This window comes from Coregonus lavaretus, assembly GCF_964263955.1.
Source record: "Coregonus lavaretus genome assembly, chromosome: 24".
Lineage (NCBI taxonomy): Eukaryota > Metazoa > Chordata > Actinopteri > Salmoniformes > Salmonidae > Coregonus > Coregonus lavaretus.
In genome coordinates, this window is record NC_140011.1 from 21,837,442 (window position 1) to 21,858,230 (window position 20,789).

The following is a 20,789-nucleotide window of genomic DNA, read 5'->3' on the forward strand; positions in this document are numbered from 1 at the left end:
AAGTACAGAGAGATCCTTAATGAAAACCTGCTCCAGAGCGCTCAGGACCTCAGACTGGGGCGAAGGTTCACCTTCCAACAGGACAACGACCCTAAGCACACAGCCAAGACAACGCAGGAGTGGCTTTGGCACAAGTCTCTGAATGTCCTTGAATGGCCCAGCCAGAGCCTGAACCCGATCAAACATCTCTGGAGAGACCTGAAATTAGCTGTGCAGCAACGCTCCCCATCCAACCTGACAGAGCTTGAGAGGATCTGCAGAAAATAATGGGAGAAGCTTCCCAAATACAGGTGTGCCAAGCTTGTAGCGTCATACCCAAGAAGACTCTAGGCTGTAATCGCTGCCAAAGGTGCTTCAACAAAGTACTAAGTAAAGGGTCTGAATACTAATGTAAATGTGATATTTCAGTTTTATTTTTAATACATTTGCAAACATTTCTAAAAACCTGTTTTTGCTTTGTCATTGTGGGGTATTGTGTGTAGATTGATGAGTGGAAAAAACTATTTGATCAATTTTAGAATAAGGCTGTAACGTAACAGAATGTGGAAAAAGTCAAGGGGTCTGAATACTTTCCAAATGCTGTGTGTGTGTGTGTGTGTGTGTGTGTGTGTGTGTGTGTGTGTGTGTGTGTGATATATATATTTAGAGGCAGTGGTTATCTAGCCGGCTAACAGCATTAGAAGGAAAAAGTATATTTTGCTGGTAAGGCTTCTCATTTTCTAGTGAAGAATACTTTAGCAAAAATGTTTATAAACATTAGCTAGTTAGTGAATAATGATACTGATCTATTAAAATCTGTGAGAAATAGGCTGAGCGAGAGGGCCCATAGAGCCCCACAGTGGAGGGAAAATAGTTCCAATCGTTTTTCCACCACTTATTTTTCCCATAGGGGATTTTAGAAACAATTCAGCCAATTTATTTATTCCTACATTCCGCTAACATTAGTTAATCCAAAGATTATTACCATTGCCACGATTCAGCAGTTTTGTCCAGATCATCATGGCATTTGAACTCCTTTATGATAGCCACATTAGCAGCTAATTAGCATATAATCTTTGGGGGGTAAATACAGGCGGACATATTTTAAAAAAGTCACCTTGTCCTAGAGAGATTTACACAGTTATCAAAACATCACGCCAGGGTAAGCCTACATGAAACCCAGCCCTTATTTTAAGTGTTTCTAAAATCCCCTATGGGAAAAATGAATGGTGAAAAAACAAATGGAACCATTTCCCTGTTTAACTGCTAAGTTTTATGGGTATTATGACTCATACTGTGGTACTCTATTCAAGCATTGGTTCAGTTCGCCACAATTTGCATGTTCATGTAAAGGATTTTGAGACTTTTATTCATTCAAGGCAATGGTGTCCAATCCACTGATCTCTCTTTTTGTTACCAGTGAAGGGCCCTCCATTGCCCCATATGTGAGATCTATTTCTGACATCCACTATAAGTTACTGTAACTATTACTTTACCTATTACAGCGTGAACTATGGTGAACAATACGTCACTCATAGATGGCCCATATGGGGAGGGCTAGACCCTCCGTTGCAATCTGATTACCAATATGTTGAAAATCCCCTGTAAATGCCTTATCATGCAACTGGTGGTACCTCCTGCACACTTGATGGTTCACAAATGTGACTCCCAGTGCCTTCAATGAATACATTCACAATATCTATATAATCCTGCAGATCTGGTGAATGGACCGAATGCTTGAGATTATTTTTGACCAACCTGAGAGAATGAAAGTTTCCATTAGCTGGCTAAATAGACACTGCCTAGAGTATACTTATAATTATATTATTTAATGGTATTATATAATGTAATGTATTATTTTATGGTATGGCCATAAGTCATCATTTTGTGTGTTCTTCTGCTTTTTAGGCCTTTGACTACCACTTCCACAGTTTCAACAGGCCTTTGACTTCCACAGTCGCTACAGGCCTGTGAGGTCTACAATGGCCTTGATGAAAATTGTGTCATCCCTAAGGTAGGAGCTCTTGCCTGCCAGTTTAGCCAATGGGCAGAAGAGTGGGCAGCCACTGGCTATGTTCATCTCACTGATTGGTCGCTGGAAAGAGGTGGAGCTTACATCGGGCCGGAACGCATCAATGATATGCTCCCTGTTATTCTGATCCAGCAGCATCAGTGTCACCTACAGGGAACGAGGAAAGAGGATGGAGACTTAATATATATATATATTTTTTTTTTTATAATGCATTTTGTTGTAGTTACTTATGTTAGATACAGGTAACAGACAAAATAAAGGAAACAAACATAAAAGTGTTATAATAGGGCGTTGGGCCACCACAAGCTGCTAGAACAGCTTCAATGCACCTTGGCATAGATTCTAGTACCTGGAACTCTATTGGGATGCACCTGCTTTCAATATACTTTGTATCCCTTATTTACTTAAGTCTTACCTTCTGACTGAAGGGCCATTTGAGAAGAGCGTCACACTTGCCCCTCATCACCACGAAGAAAAGAGAAAGGTGTGTCCCTCGACCCGTTCCGTCCCCATTCAGATAAAGTCTCAGACACATCTTATAGCCATATTTACTCGAGTAGAATGCTATGGGAGAAGAGGAACTATATTAGACTCACAGTATGTGCTTCTTTGACTTATTGAGTCACTTGTGGTAAAATTGAGGGCATGCTTGTGGAATTACATTGCCATAAAATGTGCATTTCCATAGAGTATGGTATACTTATGATACACTAAAGAGCAAGGACATAAAGATATCAAATCCTATTTTCCTAAATTAAAATAGAACGATTATCAAGTCAAATCCAGTCAACTTGTAACTGCAGGCCTTAAGGACTGGTGAATAACATAAAAATCAAATAATCAAGGCAGATCTAACCTGGTGAGAACATAGCAGGTGTTCGTCCGGCCACAGCGTCCTGGCGGCGGCGTGAGAAGTCAGCGATCTTCCAGACAAAGACACCATCAAACGTGCAAAACTGGAGTTCTCTCAGAGTCTGGTCTGTCTCAGCCAGTTGTAGGTCCCGCATGGTAAGAGTACGCTCTAGTTGACGTACCTTGTTGCTGAGGTTCTCAATCTTGTCTTGGTCTAGACGATGTTGCCGTGAGAAGGCCTCTAAAGTGAGAGAACTCCTCTCCACTTCTCTGTTCAGTACACACACTATATTCTCCAGTGCTGTCACCTGCAGCACCACAACACAGAGAATACAATGAAGACAAGTCCTTCATTCTGTGTTACTGCATCTGCAACATCTCTGTATGGATTAGTATTCAGGCCATCTGTAAGAGTTCAATAACAAGTAGGATGCCAATCTGTTTTATCATTTAACAGCTTGGTTGTCATTGTCCTGCTAAACAAGGGAAGCAAAAAACAAAAAAAAGACCAATAGAATAGCTTCTGTAGTATTTCCTATTCATCAAATGCATCAGACCAAATGTTTTACATTTTAGTCATTTAGCAGACGCTCTTATCCAGAGCAACTTACAGTTAGTGAGTGCATACATTTATATACTGGCCCCCGTGGGAAACGAACCCACAACCCTGGCGTTGCATGCGCCATGCTCTACCAACTGAGCTACACGGGACAAATGAAGCCCACCTTGTGATCAAGGCCACACATCTGTCCAGAGGCAGCAGCTCCTCCCCCAGCTGTGGCTGCAGTAGCTGTGGCTCCATCCTCAGGAGCGCGGTACAGGCCCAGCCCAGAGTCCTCCTGCCACTCCCCCGACCCTGGGGCCTCTGGACGCTGAAGACGCACCATAGACATCAGCGCCAGGATCAGACGCATGTGCTCCATGACACTAGTCTGCTCGTGGTCACTGTGTTTCCCATTATCAATCTGTGGTGACACAACACAAGGCATTTAGCACATTGAGTTAAATAGTCTGTATCATACTGTTCAGTGTCAATTTTAGATGCCCTTCAATATTGAGATTCAAGCTGGAATTAAATTGTAGGGGACTGCACATAAAGCTCATAGAGCATTTACTCTCAAAACACTAGATGTCTCATTAGACGTCTCTCTTTTGAGGGTGTGTCTAATACCCAAGAAAATACACTACATGACCAAAAGTATGTGGACACGTGCTCGTCAAACATCTCATTCCAAAGTCACGGGCATTAAAATTGAGTTGGTCCCCCCTTTGCTGCTATAACAGCCTCCACTCTTCTGGGAAGGCTTTCCACTAGATGTTGGAACATTGCTGCGGGGACTTGCTTCCATTCAGCCACAAGAGCATTAGTGAGGTCAGGCACTGATGTTGGGAGATTATGACTGGCTTCGCAGTCGGTGTTCTAATTCATCCCAAAGGTGCTCGATGGGGTTGAGGTCAGGGCTCTGTGCAGGCCAGTCAATTTCTTCAACACTGATCTCGACAAACCATTTCTGTATGGACCTCGCTTTGTGTACGCGGGCATTGTCATGCTGAAACAGGACATGGCCTTCCCAAACCTTTGCCACAAAGTTGGAAGCACAGAATCATCTAGAATCTCATTGTTCGCTGTAGCGTTAAGATTTCCCTTCACTGGAACTAAGGGGCCTAGCCCGAACCATGAGAAACAGCCCGAGACCATTATTCCTCCTCCACCAAACCTTACAGCTGCATTCGGGCAGGTAGCATTCTCTTGGCATCCGCCAAACCCAGATTTGTCCGTTTAGACTGCCAGATGGTGAAGCGTGATTAATCACTCCAGAGAACGCGTTTCCACTGCTCCAGAGTCCAATGGTAATGAGCTTTACACCACTCCAGCCGACGAACAGTTCTTGTGCTGACGTTGCTTCCAGAGGCAGTTTGGAACTCGGTAGTGAGTGTTGCAACCGAGGATAGACGATTTTTGCGGGATACGCGCTTTAGTACTCAGCGTTCCCGTTCTGTGAGCTTGTGTGGCCTACCACTTCGCGGCTGAGCCGTTGTTGCTCCTAGACGTTTCCACTTCACACTAACATCACTTAGAGTTGACCGGGGCAGCTCCAGCAGGGCAGAAATGTGACGAACTAACTTGTTGGAAAGGTGGCATCCTATGACGGTGCCACATTGAAAGTCACTGAGCTCTTCAGTAAGGCCATTCTACTGACAATGTTTTTCTATGGCGATTGCGTCGCTGTGTGCTCGATTTTATACACCTGTCAGCAACGGGTGTGTCTGAAATAGCCAAATCCACGAATTTAAGGGGTGTCCACATACACTATACAGGTAAAAGTCAGTAAATTAGAATATTTTGAAAAACTTGATTTATTTCAGTAATTGCATTCAAAAGGTGTAACTTGTACATTATATTTATTCATTGCACACAGACTGATGCATTCAAATGTTTATTTCATTTAATTTTGATGATTTGAAGTGGCAACAAATGAAAATCCAAAATTCCGTGTGTCACAAAATTAGAATATTGTGTAAGGGTTACATTTTGAAGACACCTGGTGCCACAAAATAATCAGCTGATTAACTCAAAACACCTGCAAAGGGCTTTAAATGGTCTCTCAGTCCAGTTCTGAAGCCTACACAAACATGGGGAAGACTTCAGATTTGACAGCTGTCCAAAAGGCGACCATCGACACATTGCACAAGGAGGGAAAGACACAAAAGGTTATTGCAGAAGAGGCTGGCTGTTCTCAGAGCTCTGTGTCCAAACACATTAATAGAGAGGCAAAGGGAAGGAAAAACTGTGGTCAGAAAAAGTGTACAAGCGATAGGGATCACCGCGCCCTAGTCAAGATTGTGAAAAAAAACCCATTCAAAAATGTGGGGGAGATTCACAAGGAGTGGACAGCTGCTGGAGTCAGGGCTTCAAGATCCACCACCAAGAGACGCTTGAAAGACATGGGTTTCAACTGCCGCATACCTCGTGTCAAGCCACTGTTGACCAAGAAACAGCGCGAAAAGCGTCTCACCTGGGCTAAGGAAAAAAAGAGCTGGACTGCTGCTGAGTGGTCTAAAGTCATGTTTTCTGACGAAAGCAAATTTTGCATTTCCTTTGGAAATCGAGGTCCCAGAGTCTGGAGGAAGACAGGAGAGGCACAGGATCCACGTTGCCTGAAGTCTAGTGTAAAGTTTCCACCATCAGTGATGGTTTGGGGTGCCATGTCATCTGCTGGTGTCGGTCCACTCTGTTTCCTGAGATCAAGGGTCAACGCAGCCGTCTACCAGCAAGTTTTAGAGCACTTCATGCTTCCTGCTGCTGACCTGCTCTATGGAGATGGAGATTTCAGGTTCCAACAGGACTTGGCGCCTGCACACAGCGCAAAATCTACCCGTGCCTGGTTTACGGACCATGGTATTTCTGTTCTAAATTGGCCAGCCAACTCCCCTGACCTTAGCCCCATAGAAAATCTGTGGGGTATTGTGAAAAGGAAGATGCAGAATGCCAGACCCAACAACGCAGAAGAGTTGAAGGCCACTATCAGAGCAACCTGGGCTCTCATAACACCTGAGCAGTGCCAGAAACTCATCGACTCCATGCCACGCCGCATTAATGCAGTAATTGAGGCAAAAGGAGCTCCAACCAAGTATTGAGTATTGTACATGCTCATATTTTTCATTTTCATACTTTTCAGTTGGCCAACATTTCTAAAAAATCCCTTTTTTGTATTAGCCTTAAGTAATATTCTAATTTTGTGACACACGGAATTTTGGATTTTCATTTGTTGCCACTTCAAATCATCAAAATTAAATGAAATAAACATTTGAATGCATCAGTCTGTGTGCAATTAATAAATATAATGTACAAGTTACACCTTTTGAATGCAATTACTGAAATAAATCAAGTTTTTCAAAATATTCTAATTTACTGACTTTTACCTGTATATTACAAAAGTATCTAAATCAGAGAAGTTATTTTTGCACCCCAACAATGGGCAGGTAGATGTTTGATAATGCTGTACGTACTACTACGTTGGATACTACTTGTACCTCAACCAAGAAGTTGCCACAAAGTTGTTATCCTCACAGTTTCTGTTTTGTCTGTCTGTACAATTGTCTAACTATAAAGGTCTAAATATAAACCAGACAATCAACAGAAAATTGTTCACTGTCTGCACGACATGGAGTACTCACAGTACAATAGTCAAGGTGACTCAGAAACATAAGAGGAAAGAGGGGATTGTTCTTGATCTACAAGGCTACACAGTTTTCCATATTTATTTGACTGTCAAATGAGGTCAGGTCATAGGAAAATACAGAGAAGAACAAACCAGATTCCTCTGACAAACAAGAAATAGTATTCAAGAGCTGTCTGGGACATTACAATCAAAGATATGCATTTTTCAAATATCTAAGAAGGCCATCATCATATACTGTAGATAAAACCTTATCTGATTAGATATAATTGATATGCTATACGCACAACAGCCTTGCAGCCGACCTCACTGAATGGACATGCAGTCTTAGACTTGGCACAGGATCTGCTGTGATCTAGAAACTGCAGGGAGAGAACAGAAAGAGAAAGATCAGGGTTATGGAGATTAATGGGGGCTTAACCATGAAAATAACCTTCATTATTTCAAATGTGAAAGTAGATGACTGTTGAGACAGAATAAAATAACCTAAGTTCAAAGGGCCAACTCAAACGTAAAGTGCAACTACCTTCTTAGTTGTGTCATGAGAACTTCATAGTGAGACCTACTTCTACTAAAGGGTGATAAATTAGTCTGTTCATGCTCTGGCCTACTCCTCTTGACTAGGCAATAATGTATATTTATTGAAAGCAGAAACTGTATAGAACCAAGGCTGATAAGATACGATTAATTGACCTAGAAAGCAAACCAAATTAAGACTTTCAAAAGGACACAGTAGAGGACAGACCTTTTCCCGTGGGATCTTTTTCTTTCCACAGTCCTTGCACTGCATGGGAAACTTCTGGCAGATTTCATCATGAGCCTATAATACATCAGGAGTGGGAGTAGGTATGAGAATATCAGTTCATCTCAGAATAAACACATTCCATAACCATCTCATCAGAATCTGAATCTCTGGAGTACTGTAGGCCATTGGTGTTCTCCAGATAAGCGTCTCACCTTGATTTCCTTGAAGTTGAAGGAGACTTTGCAGTACTTGCAGTTCAATGTCCTTGCTTCACATTCTCTCTCGTTGTGCTTCTCTTTTTCACTGCGCAGGATGAGGGCCTGGCAGGCTTCACATGGTAACCGCTCATACTCACACTTGCCCTCGTGTTGTGCCTGGGAAATAAAAACAAAGACAGTTTTACTACTGACCATTTGCAGAAACGTGTACCGGTGTTAACCCAATGGAGTCCCACCATAATGCTGGTGCATTTTGGACTTCTAACCACTTTTAAACATAATGTGTTTGAGCTACAGACGTCTGGTTTGTACCATTGGATTTCTTCTGCATCCATAGATACCAACCATTAATCTGTGTGACAGGGGCTGGACGAGAGCGGTGTTTGTGAGACAAGGGCGGATCCCGAAGGGGCCCGGGGCTGGGTCTTGTTTTACAAAAATGTCTGTAGAGTCCGAATGGTTTGAGCTACAAAATATTAAAAGCTATCTATGAAAAGCTGAGACTCTCACCAACATGCAACATGTTTTGCTCTGACGCTCACAAGCTACACAAGAGTTGTTAGAAGGTAAGGGGTTCTTCTACATAGATCATAGGAAATCCCAGGACATAATGTCTATAATACTGTAATTAGCTCACATAGTTCCTGTCACAAACTCCACACAGTTGTCACTGACTAGTTGGGTATTCATTTCCCAGTGAGCAAACAATTTCTGTACTTCCAGCATTCATATAAATTCATTTTTATCAGGTTTTTGCTTTGGCGAACCTTATTATTTTATTGACATGTGTCAATAAAACTCATGAATGCAAGTGTTTATGTCAAATTGTTTTGTGTTCTACATGTAGCCCTGGTTGTCCTGAAAAGAAAATGGTAAAATACTTAATTGTGAGGCTAAATATTAGGGCTGGACAAATGAAGGTCAGATAAATGAAAAGCCTATTTTTGCTGGGGTCTCGGGACTGAAGGGGTTAAGAAAAGGCAACCAAAACCAGCCACTGTAGTCTGTGTTAATCTATATCCTGTTTTAAGATTGAGCGTGCAAGATATCAATTTCCTTGTCAAACTTAATGTCAATGGATATTCCTGACACAAAAGGAGTGGTTTTAAAGCGAATGCCATTTAGAAGTAATTAAGCTGAGCCAGTTCAGAAAGAAAACCAGAGTGCCCCGCCTCACACTGACACGTCAGCTGAGATTTACATTTACATCATTTAGCAGACGCTCTTATCCAGAGCGACTTACAAATTGGTGCATTCACCTTATGATAGCCAGTGGGACAACCACTTTTTTTTTTTTTTTTAATGGGGGGGTGGGGTATTCCAGGTATTCCTTAAAGAGGTAGGGTTTCAAGTGTCTCCGGAAGGTGGTCAGTGACTCCGCTGTCCTGGCGTCGTGGGGGAGCTTGTTCCACCATTGGGGTGCCAGAGCAGCGAATAGCTTTGACTGGGCTGAGCGGGAACTGTGCTTCCGTAGAGGTAGGGGGATAGCAGGCCAGAGGTGGATGTACGTAGTGCCCTCGTTTGGGTGTAGGGTCTGATCAGAGTCTGAAGGTAAGGAGGTGCCGTTCCCCTCACAGCTCCGTAGGCAAGCACCATGGTCTTGTAGTAGATGCGAGCCTCAACTGGAAGCCAGTGGAGTGTGCGGAGGAGCGGGGTGACATGAGAGAACTTGGGAAGGTTGAACACCAGACGGGCTGCATCTGGTGTAGGGGTTTAATGGCACAGGCAGGGAGCCCAGCCAACAGCGAGTTGCAGTAAACCAGACGGGAGATGACAAGTGCCTGGATTAGGACCTGTGCCGCTTTCTGTGTAAGGTAGGGTCGTACTCTGCGAATGTTGTAGAGCATGAACCTGCAGGATCGGGTCACCGCTTTGATGTTAGCGGAGAACGACAGGGTGTTGTCCAGGGTCACACCAAGCTTCTTTGCACTCTGGGAGGAAGACACAATGGAATTGTCAACCGTGATGGCGAGATCATGGAGCGGGCAGTCCTTCCCCGGGAGGAAGAGCAGCTCCGTCTTGCCGAGGTTCAGCTTGAGGTGGTGATCCGACATCCACACTGATATGTCTGCCAGACATGCAGAGATGCGATTCGCCACCTGGTTATCAGAAGGGGGAAAGGAGAAACTGAATTGTGTGTCGTCTGCGTAGCAATGATATATGGTGGTACCAATTCGAGGAGAGTATTAATCATGCCTATCCAGAGCTTTCCCAGATATTACCGCGCCCTGTCGGAGCTTGATGTTGGCTAAACAACCTATCCCCTCTATTCAGGATTGGCCAGTGGTTAGAATCCTAGAGGTCCTCTATGCTCAAGATATATCTGCTCCTGTGGGGATTTCCCATTCGTTTTTTCTAGAATATAATGAATAAGAGTTAGTTTCCCCAGCCGAACCACCGGGTAAGGCGCCAGCTAAGAAACGTGGGTGTTCCAACGCCGGGCAAGCAGGCGAAGAAAGTAAAAAGCTTCAGCCCGCGCCTGGGGCCCAGTCAGCCTTCCGACCCGGTTGTTTCAGCCTTCGTAGACATCAAAACATATTTCGGTTGCACGAACAATCTGTCAAACAGTCAATATACCCAGTGTGCCTTTATTGTTCACTGCTTCGAATCATGCAATGCAGCCTTCCGCCCAATGTCCACCAGATGCATATGCGTTTTGTTGGATGTCTGGCCCGCATTTTCTGTACTTGACACACATGTGCTTCGATTTCATCTAGCTAAAAGCTAGCTAGTTGGAGTCTGTGTGTGTACTTTCGTTTGTACCACCGTACAGTAAAGCAACGCAAGTTGAAAATATTGAACGTGCGGCACACCCAAAGTAGCGCTGCGGACTGCTCCATTGACATTGAATGACTTCCACCTGAACGCAAAGAGTTTGATATATCTGGTGGGTGGACATGATGAGGCATTCCTCTATCAAGGCGTGCATAGCAGGCATTCAGTTCCATCTGCGATGTCAGGATCCTTCTGGGTCTAGTCGGCTGGGGAATTCAAATCCATCTACTCCTCAATGGGCTTCAGAAAGAGCGATCTTCAGGCAATTACAAAAGATTACACTATCACCCTCACTCTATTGCAAAAAATTGTTTCACGTTAAGGAAAGGGTGTTTCACCTCGTACAATGATATTTTATTAGAGCACTGTCTTATGGCTTTCTACAGGTTTTTACGGTGTGGGGAATACACTTCGTATTAATTTCCCTTTAATCCATTGCATGATCTCACGATTGCTGATTTAATTATAGACACTCACATGTTCTCCGTATTGTTAAAGTATTCTAAAACTGATAAGGGGAAAGGTACTCCAGTTGTCATTGCTCGAATTTACACTGCTTTCGGTCCTCTCTGTCCCATGTTATGCTACCTGCAATGCCGAAAACTGGCCACGCCAGGCAATCCATTATTTATCACTGATGCTGGGGTAACAGATGTTCAGCAAAGACAAGAAGACTGGTCTCAGCCCCAGTGTAACAGATGTGATCGTACTTCGTAACTCGTGCATTGTGTTTTTAAAGAAAGAACTGTCCAGCCAGTAATCCCAGTTGATTGGTGTTTATTCTGACGATAGACACAAGGAGGCACATTAGATGTGCAGGACAATAGTATGTTGATGGCTATAGATTCGTGATTCGTCTGTTAGCATGGAAATAACTGAAATAGCAGGGGCTAATGTGACCATTATAGAGCATGCTAGCTAACTCACTCTTACAGCAATTACATACAAAAGCACATCCCAGGATGCCCCCAATATCTAACAGGTACCGTACACACACGCACATACAGTGGGGAGAACAAGTATTTGATACACTGCCGATTTTGCAGGTTTTCCTACTTACAAAGCATGTAGAGGTCTGTAATTTTTATCATAGGTACACTTCAACTGTGAGAGACGGAATCAAAAACAAAAATCCAGAAAATCACATTGTATGATTTTTAAGTAATTAATTTGCATTTTATTACATGACATAAGTATTTGATACATCAGAAAAGCAGAACTTAATATTTGGTACAGAAACCTTTGTTTGCAATTACAGAGATCATACGTTTCCTGTAGGTCTTGACAGGGTTTGCACACACTACAGCAGGGATTTTGGCCCACTCCTCCATACAGACCTTCTTCAGATCCTTCAGGTTTCGGGGCTGTCGCTGGGCAATACGGACATTCAGCTCCCTCCAAAGATTTTCTATTGGGTTCAGGTCTGGAGACTGGCTAGGCCACTCCAGGACCTTGAGATGCTTCTTACGGAGCCACTCCTTAGTTGCCCTGGCTGTGTGTGTTTCGGGTCGTTGTCATGCTGGAAGACCCAGCCACGACCCATCTTCAATGCTCTTACTGAGGGAAGGAGGTTGTTGGCCAAGATCTCGCGATACATGGCCCCTTCCATCCTCCCCTCAATACGGTGCAGTCGTCCTGTCCCCTTTGCAGAAAAGCATCCCCAAAGAATGATGTTTCCACCTCCATGCTTCACGGTTGGGATGGTGTTCTTGGGGTTGTACTCATCCTTCTTCTTCCTCCAAACACGGCGAGTGGAGTTTAGACCAAAAAGCTCTATTTTTTTCTCATCAGACCACATGACCTTCTCCCATTCCTCCTCTGGATCATCCAGATGGTCATTGGCAAACTTCAGACGGGCCTGGACATGCGCTGGCTTGAGCAGGGGGACCTTGCGTGCGCTGCAGGATTTCAATCCATGACGGCGTAGTGTGTTACTAATGGTTTTCTTTGAGACTGTGGTCCCAGCTCTCTTCAGGTCATTGACCAGGTCCTACCGTGTAGTTCTGGGCTGATCCCTCACCTTCCTCATGATCATTGATGCCCCACGAGGTGAGATATTGCATGGAGCCCCAGACCGAGGGTGATTGACCGTCATCTTGAACTTCTTCAATTTTCTAAATAATTGCGCCAATAGTTGTTGCCTTCTCACCAAGCTGCTTGCCTATAGTCCTGTAGCCCATCCCAGCCTTGTGCAGGTCTACAATTTTAACCCTGATGTCCTTACGCAGCGCTCTGGTCTTGGCCATTGTGGAGAGGTTGGAGTCTGTTTGATTGAGTGTGTGGACAGGTGACTTTTATACAGGTAACGAGTTCAAACAGGTGCAGTTAATACAGGTAATGAGTGGAGAACAGGAGGGCTTCTTAAAGAAAAACTAACATGTCTGTGAGAGCTGGAATTCTTACTGGTTGGTAGGTGATCAAATACTTATGTCATGCAATAAAATGCAAATTAATTACTTAAAAATCATACAATGTGATTTTCTGGATTTTTTCACAGTTGAAGTGTACCTATGATAAAAATTACAGACCTCTACATGCTTTGTAAGTAGGAAAACCTGCAAAATCGGCAGTGTATCAAATACTTGTTCTCCCCACTGTATATACTCTACTAAAATATAAAAGGCAACATGTAAAGGTGTTGGTTCCATGTATCATGAGCTGAAATAAAATATCCCAGAAATGTTCCATACGAACAAAAAGCTTATTTCTCTCAAGTTGGGTGCACAAATTTGTTTACAACCACATTAGTGAGCATTTCTCCTTTGACAAGATAATCCATCCACCTGACAGGTGTGGTATATCAAGAAGCTGATTAAACAGCATGATCATTACTGGGCTGGGGACAATAAAAGGCCACTCAAATGTGCAGTTTTGTCACGACACAATGCCACAGGTGTCTCAAGTTGAGGGAGCAAGCAATTGGTATGTTGACTGCAGGAATGTCCACCAGAGCTGTTGCCAGAGAAATTAATGTTAATTTCTCTACCATAAGCCAAAGTCATTTGAGAGAATTTGACAGTACGTCCAATTGGCCTCACAACCGGCCTAACCACGCCAGCCCCGGACCTCTACATCCGGCTTCTTCACCTGCGGGATCGTCTGAGTCCAGCTACCCGGACAGCTGATGAAACTGAGGAGTATTTCTATCTGTAATAAAGCCCTTTTGTGGAGAAAAACTCATTCTGATTGGCTGGGCCTGGCTTCCCAGTGGGTGGGCCTATGCCCTCCCAGGCCCACCCATGGCTGCGCCCCTGCCTAGTCATGTGAAATCCATAGATTAGGGCCTAATTAATTTATGACAATTGACTGATTTCCTTATAAGAACTGTAAGTCAGTAAAATCGTTGAAATTGTTGTGTTTATATTTTTGTTCAGCGTGTGTTGGCAAGATAGATAGATAGTTCACGTGCCAAGATTAAGCTCATCTTGCCTCAAGCGAGGGTACCCAGCTGTACGTCACAAGGGATAGAAGTCATACGTTGCTCAGTTTATGCCACACATGGTTAACATTCTTACATAGGTTTCATTGTTGCGATGGTAAGATTACTTAACTGGTCTATTCGATAATATCTAAATGGCGCTTCTGCCGTAGATACACATAGTCGTCTGGTGTAAGGTTCTGCTGTTTTGGGGGATTGGTATAGCTTACCACACTCACTGCCCATAGGCTACATTATGTGTTGACGCTTTGCTTGGGCAGTGAGCTACCCTGAAGGAGCAGAGCCTATATCGCCAAGACTTGCATTATTCATTGCTTAAAGCTGCAATATGTAACTTTTTGGGCGACCCGACCAAATTCACATAGAAATGTAAGTTATAAATCTGTCATTCTCATAGAAAGCAAGTCTAAGAAGTGGTAGATCTGTTCTATGTGCGCCATTTCTATGATTCCCAGTCTTAATTTTCGTTTTTGCATCTTATACTTTTGGTTTTGTACACCAGCTTCAAACAGCTGAAAATACAATATTTTTGGTTATGGGAAATATATTTCACAGCAGTTTACAGTGGGGAAAAAAAAAAATTGTCAGCCACCAATTGTGCAAGTTCTCCCACTTAAAAAGATGAGAGGCCTGTAATTTTCATCATTAGGTACACGTCAATATGACAGACAAATTGAGAAAAAAAAATCCAGAACATCACATTGTAGGATTTTTAATGAAATTATTTGCAAATTATGGTGGAAAATAAGTATTTGGTCACCTACAAACAAGCAAGATTTCTGGCTCTCACAGACCTGTAACTTCTTCTTTAAGAGGCTCCTCTGTCCTCCACTCGTTACCTGTATTAATGGCACCTGTTTGAACTTGTTATCAGTATAAAAGACACCTGTCCACAACCTCAAACAGTCACACTCCAAACTCCACTATGGCCAAGACCAAAGAGCTGTCAAAGGACACCAGACACAAAATTGTAGACCTGCACCAGGCTGGGAACACTGAATCTGCAATAGGTAAGCAGCTTGGTTTGAAGAAATCAACTGTGGGAGCAATTATTAGGAAATGGAAGACATACAAGACCACTGATAATCTCCCTCGATCTGGAGCTCCACGCAAGATCTCACCCCGTGGGGTCAAAATGATCACAAGAACGGTGAGCAAAAATCCCAGAACCACACGGGGGGACCTAGTGAATGACCTGCAGAGAGCTGGGACCAAAGTAACAAAGCCTACCATCAGTAACACATTACGCCACCAGGGACTCAAATCCTGCAGTGCCAGACGTGTCCCCCTGCTTAAGCCAGTACATGTCCAGGCCCGTCTGAAGTTTGCTAGAGTGCATTTGGATGATCCAGAAGAGGATTGGGAGAATGTCATATGGTCAGATGAAACCAAAATATAACTTTTTGGTAAAAACTCAACTCGTCGTGTTTGGAGGACAAAGAATGCTGAGTTGCATCCAAAGAACACCATACCTACTGTGAAGCATGGGGGTGGAAACATCATGCTTTGGGGCTGTTTTTCTGCAAAGGGACCAGGACGACTGATCCGTGTAAAAGGAAAGAATGAATGGGGCCATGTATCGTAAGATTTTGAGTGAAAACCTCCTTCCATCAGCAAGGGCATTGAAGATGAAACGTAGCTGGGTCTTTCAGCATGACAATGATCCCAAACACACCGCCCGGGCAACGAAGGAGTGGCTTCGTAAGAAGCATTTCAAGGTCCTGGAGTGGCCTAGCCAGTCTCCAGATCTCAACCCCATAGAAAATCTTTGGAGGGAGTTGAAAGTCTGTGTTGCCCAGCGACAGTCCCAAAACATCACTGCTCTAGAGGAGATCTGCATGGAGGAATGGGCCAAAATACCAGCAACAGTGTGTGAAAACCTTGTGAAGACTTACAGAAAACGTTTGACCTGTGTCACTGCCAACAAAGGGTATATAACAAAGTATTGAGAAACTTTTGTTATTGACCAAATACTTATTTTCCACCATAATTTGCAAATAAATTCATTAAAAATCCTACAATGTGATTTTCTGGATTTTTTTTTCTCATTTTGTCTGTCATAGTTGACATGTACCTATGATGAAAATTACAGGCCTCTCTCATCTTTTTAAGTGGGAGAACTTGCACAATTGGTGGCTGACTAAATACTTTTTTCCCCCACTGTAGATGGTACAATGATTCTCTACACTATAGTTGCTTGTTTTGTCACAAACAGAAATTAGCCGAACTATACAATTTTTAGCAACCACAAAATGGCGGAGCGATTCCTGCATAGTGCATCTTTAATAAATGGTTAAACATATTTCTGTTGCGTTTTCTATTTCTTTTTTAATGGGGGGGTGGGTAGAAGGATTACTTTTATACTATTCCAGGTATTCCTTAAAGAGGTAGGGTTTCAAGTGTCTCCGCTGTCCTGGCTTCGTGGGGGAGCTTGTTCCACCATTGGGGTGCCAGAGCAGCGAATAGCTTTGACTGGGCTGAGCGGGAACTGTGCTTCCGTAGAGGTAGTGGGATAGCAGGCCAGAGGTGGATGAACGTAGTGCCCTCGTTTGGGTGTAGGGTCTGATCAGAGCCTGAAGGTAAGGAGGTGCCGTTCCCCTCACAGCTCCGTAGGCAAGCACCATGGTCTTGTAGTAGATGCGAGCCTCAACTGGAAGCCAGTGGAGTGTGCGGAGGAGCGGGGTGACATGAGAGAACTTGGGAAGGTTGAACACCAGACGGGCTGCAGCGTTCTGGATAAGTTGTAGGGGTTTAATGGCACAGGCAGGGAGCCCAGCCAACACCGAGTTGCAGTCATCCAGACGGGAGATGACAAGTGCCTGGATTAGGACCTGTGCCTCTTTCTGTGTAAGGTGGGGTCGTACTCTGCGAATGTTGTAGAGCATGAACCTGCAGGATCGGGTCACCGCTTTGATGTTAGCGGAGAACGACAGGGTGTTGTCCAGGGTCACACCAAGCTTCTTTGCACTCTGGGAGGAAGACACAATGGAATTGTCAACCGTGATGGCGAGATCATGGAGCAGGCAGTCCTTCCGTCATATAGCAGACGCTCTTATCCAGAGTGACTTACAGTAGTGAGTGCATACATTTTAATACTTTTTAAGTACTGGTCCCTCGTGGGAATCGAACCCACAACCCTGGTGCTACAAGCGCCATGCTCTACCAACTGAGCTACACGGGAACCTGTTCTCAATAATTAGTAAGCCTTTAAAATCAATTTGTTAAACAAAACAAATCTGTTTTATAGCCTACTCCTATTTCTTTGGCTTAAGAGGGACAACCTGTATATTCAGTAAAAAAAATTCTCTCAAGTTCATAGCTTGCAAGATTAAAATGACAGTTGGGCTGATGGTTAACCAGTCTGTTGCATATGAGTTAATAAGCAGCCAGTTATGGCAGTTAGAAGAAGTCTATCTAGTTTAACTGAAAACGCCCACAACGGAGCGGGAAGTATGATAAGACTGTGGTGACTATACACAGCACTGAGAACTCCGGTAGATGCCAAAATTGGTTTTTGAAACACTGCTCTATTTAAATATTGCTAATGTATAGAAAAAGGTGTTGTGCTGAGACGGGAAACATTGTGTATGTTTGTGAGAGTAAGGCCTTTTGTGGTTGTGTGGGTGTTGCATGAAATTGCACATTGGGGTGATGCAAGCAGTTGTGCAACATGAACTCAACATTGCTTCTTCAACCACTGTGTCTGCCAAGGGTTGAGTTAATCGTGCCTCACAACTACAAAAGTTAAAATACAAAGTCAAATACAAATGAATCCATCTACAGTTGAAGTCGGAAGTTTACATACACCTTGGCCAAATACATTTAATCTCAGTTTTTCACCATTCCTGACATTTAATCCTAGTAAAAATTCCCTGTTTTAGGTCAGTTAGGATCACCACTTTATTTTAAGAATGTGAAATGTCAGAATAATAGTAGAGAGAATGATTTATTTCAGCTTTTATTTATTTAATCACATTCCCAGTGGGTCAGAAGTTTACATACACTCAATTAGTATTTGGTAGCATTGCCTTTAAATTGTTTAACCTGGGTCAAACGTTTCGGGTAGCCTTCCACAAGCTTCCCACAATAAGTTTAGTGAATTTTGGCCCATTCCTCCTGACAGAGCTGGTGTAACTGAGTCAGGTTTGTAGGCCTCCTTGCTCGCACACGCTTTTTCAGTTCTGCCCACACATTTTCTATAGGATTGAGGTCAGGGCTTTGTGATGGCCACTCCAATACCTTGACTTTGTTGTCCTTAAGCCATTTTGCCACAACTTTGGAAGTATGCTTGGGGTCATTGTCCATTTGGAAGACCCATTTGCGACCAAGCTTTAACTTCCTGACTGATGTCTTGAGATGTTGCTTCAATATATATTTGTTAACAAGAAATTTGTGGAGTGGTTGCAAAACAAGTTTTAATGACTCCAACCTAAGTGTATGTAAACTTCCGACTTCAACTGTACATGTGAATCGTTACTGTAAATGTCAGTCCTGCTATAGCTGAATTTTTAAAAAGCAGGTGGGAGGGGACAGGGGGGAGTTGCCATCTACACCATTTATTTTCTCATTCAGTGTGAAGGTTCAAGATAGAGGCAGCAGAGCAGGTAAGTGAGCATGTTTCTCCTTTAACTGCAGCTAACCATACTGGCATGGCTAGCTGTACTCTATAGCTAATCTTACCAAATACCCTTACCAACCCTTTTCTAAAATATCCCCAAGCCATCCCTAACCATAACTAAAAACAATAACTTGTTTAAAGTATTTTCCTAATTTGGAAACTCACGAAACATGAAACGGTTCAGCCCATGTCTGTATGATTAGCAACAGTGTTTATCTTTCCATTTCCCAGTGAATCATACAGTAAACACAGGTTGGTTTTTATAGCCCACTGAATACGTGTTATTGACTCCAACCACACAATCTCCCACAGACAACGACAACATTAAATAGGCCACTGACACAGGTTGTACTAATCATCAAGTTGGTTGTCAGCATGACATTCAACTGCACAATCTACATGAACACAAAAACATTCTGCTGAATCGGCCCTAGAAATGGAGCCTAGACAGTATCACTTATTTTTTCCCCTTGTGAAACCTGTTCTACTATACATATATCTTCCAGCAAATAAATACACTTCTTTCCACAGTTCTGAGGAAACAAATTAACCCAAAAGCCCCCTTTTACTGAATTACCATAGTTGACAGTTGACAGTCTTTTAACATCCCCCACAAAACACATAGTTATAACCTACGACTAGATGCAAATCATCGAACTGAAGAAATAAAAGAGCAATGAACTTTTAAAACTTCCCCCTCCCTAACATTCTCTGTTATACAACAGTAAATGTTAGTATAACTCTTGGCTGTAGGCCTAGGTTTCCTTTCTCATAAAACTCCCCCCTCTTCCTGTTTTCAGTTTCTACAATCAACGGACAAATGGATTTACAGTTAAATTAGTCTAACAACAATACAATAATTTGCAGTTTAGCTGTATTATTATTATGATGATGATGAATTTCTCAGACTACTCAAGACAGATGGTAAACAGAATGTACATCTAAGCCTGCAGGCCTTGGGTACTTTCCACTCTCTGCCCAACAGGTTTCATAATAAAACTCCAGGGACTTTCCAAGTCATATAACAAAGGCAGGTCCTGTTTCACTCTCACATGACAACCAAACAGGCTCCGCATGTTGATTTTGTCTATCCCCGCCAGACACGTTCATGACACTCAGGTTAAAATACTAAAACCAACTATATTAATTTAGGGACAGGTTGAAACACATACTGTATGAAACATTCATGGACATTTAGCTAGCTTGCTGTTGCTAGCTAATTTGTCCTGGGAGATAAACATGTGTTTTTTTTAACCTGAAATGCATATGGTCCTTATTTTTTTGCTGGATTTAAAAAAAAAATAGAACCAAGTTCTTTTATCTGGCTATGCAGATAAAATGATTGAATAACATGTATATGTACATTTGTTTTGCAACGCTCGCGCACGCAATGCGGGCAGTCTGGGGAGCATGTCAGATTGCAACTGTGTGCTTTGCTATTGGCTCTCAACACGAGAGACATGAGGGACGTCCAATCAGGCAACTCAAATTCAAAACATGCACAGGATATTCTCATTTGAATCACCCAATGACAACACAGTTAAACATAAGCATTAACTCCATACTATACCTCATATTCTTTTATGCAACCAGTCCAAGAGCATCCCTCACTGATACATTTGGCAGGCAGGCTGGCGATTTCTCTACCAGCTGCATTGTCTGGAAAAGCCTGAGGGCAGTGACAAGAACTGCATGGTTAACTTTTTCCCCTCAAGTTCAGTTTTCTCCCTTAAACATTGAACTGTAATAAATACTTTCGAAATTGTGAATTAAATCCATATCCTTTTTTTGCCAGGAGCAACATGATTCACCAGAGATGTTGTTAGAAGTTAAATGAATGGAACAGAGCCTTACCTCATTACTATTGAGAATGGACTGTGGCTCCTCATATATCTCCTCCTGTCGACAGGCTTCACAGGGCTTTGGGCCGGAGCTGATGATGGAGACACA

The 20,789-nt window shown here is 43.0% G+C and overlaps 1 protein-coding gene across 5 annotated transcripts in view; it reads right to left on the reverse strand.

Moving 5' to 3' along the window:
* LOC311100319 (TNF receptor-associated factor 2-like) overlaps window positions 1–20,789 on the reverse strand; it is a 39,541-nt gene that overhangs the window by 12,651 nt on the left and 6,101 nt on the right. For 3 of the 5 annotated variants that reach the window (XM_084141189.1, XM_084141191.1, XM_084141190.1), the window contains 9 exons: window positions 20,694–20,772; window positions 20,410–20,508; window positions 8,002–8,163; window positions 7,790–7,864; window positions 7,332–7,406; window positions 3,589–3,828; window positions 2,868–3,171; window positions 2,427–2,575; window positions 2,008–2,158 (listed from right to left, as the gene is read on the reverse strand). In XM_084141189.1, the coding sequence (XP_083997315.1) occupies window positions 2,008–2,158; window positions 2,427–2,575; window positions 2,868–3,171; window positions 3,589–3,828; window positions 7,332–7,406; window positions 7,790–7,864; window positions 8,002–8,163; window positions 20,410–20,508; window positions 20,694–20,772 (1,334 nt within the window). Of the gene's footprint in view, window positions 1–1,838; window positions 2,159–2,426; window positions 2,576–2,867; window positions 3,172–3,588; window positions 3,829–7,331; window positions 7,407–7,789; window positions 7,865–8,001; window positions 8,164–20,409; window positions 20,509–20,693; window positions 20,773–20,789 lie in introns of those variants that run through there. The other 2 variants (XM_084141193.1, XM_084141192.1) reach the window with 2 other exon arrangements.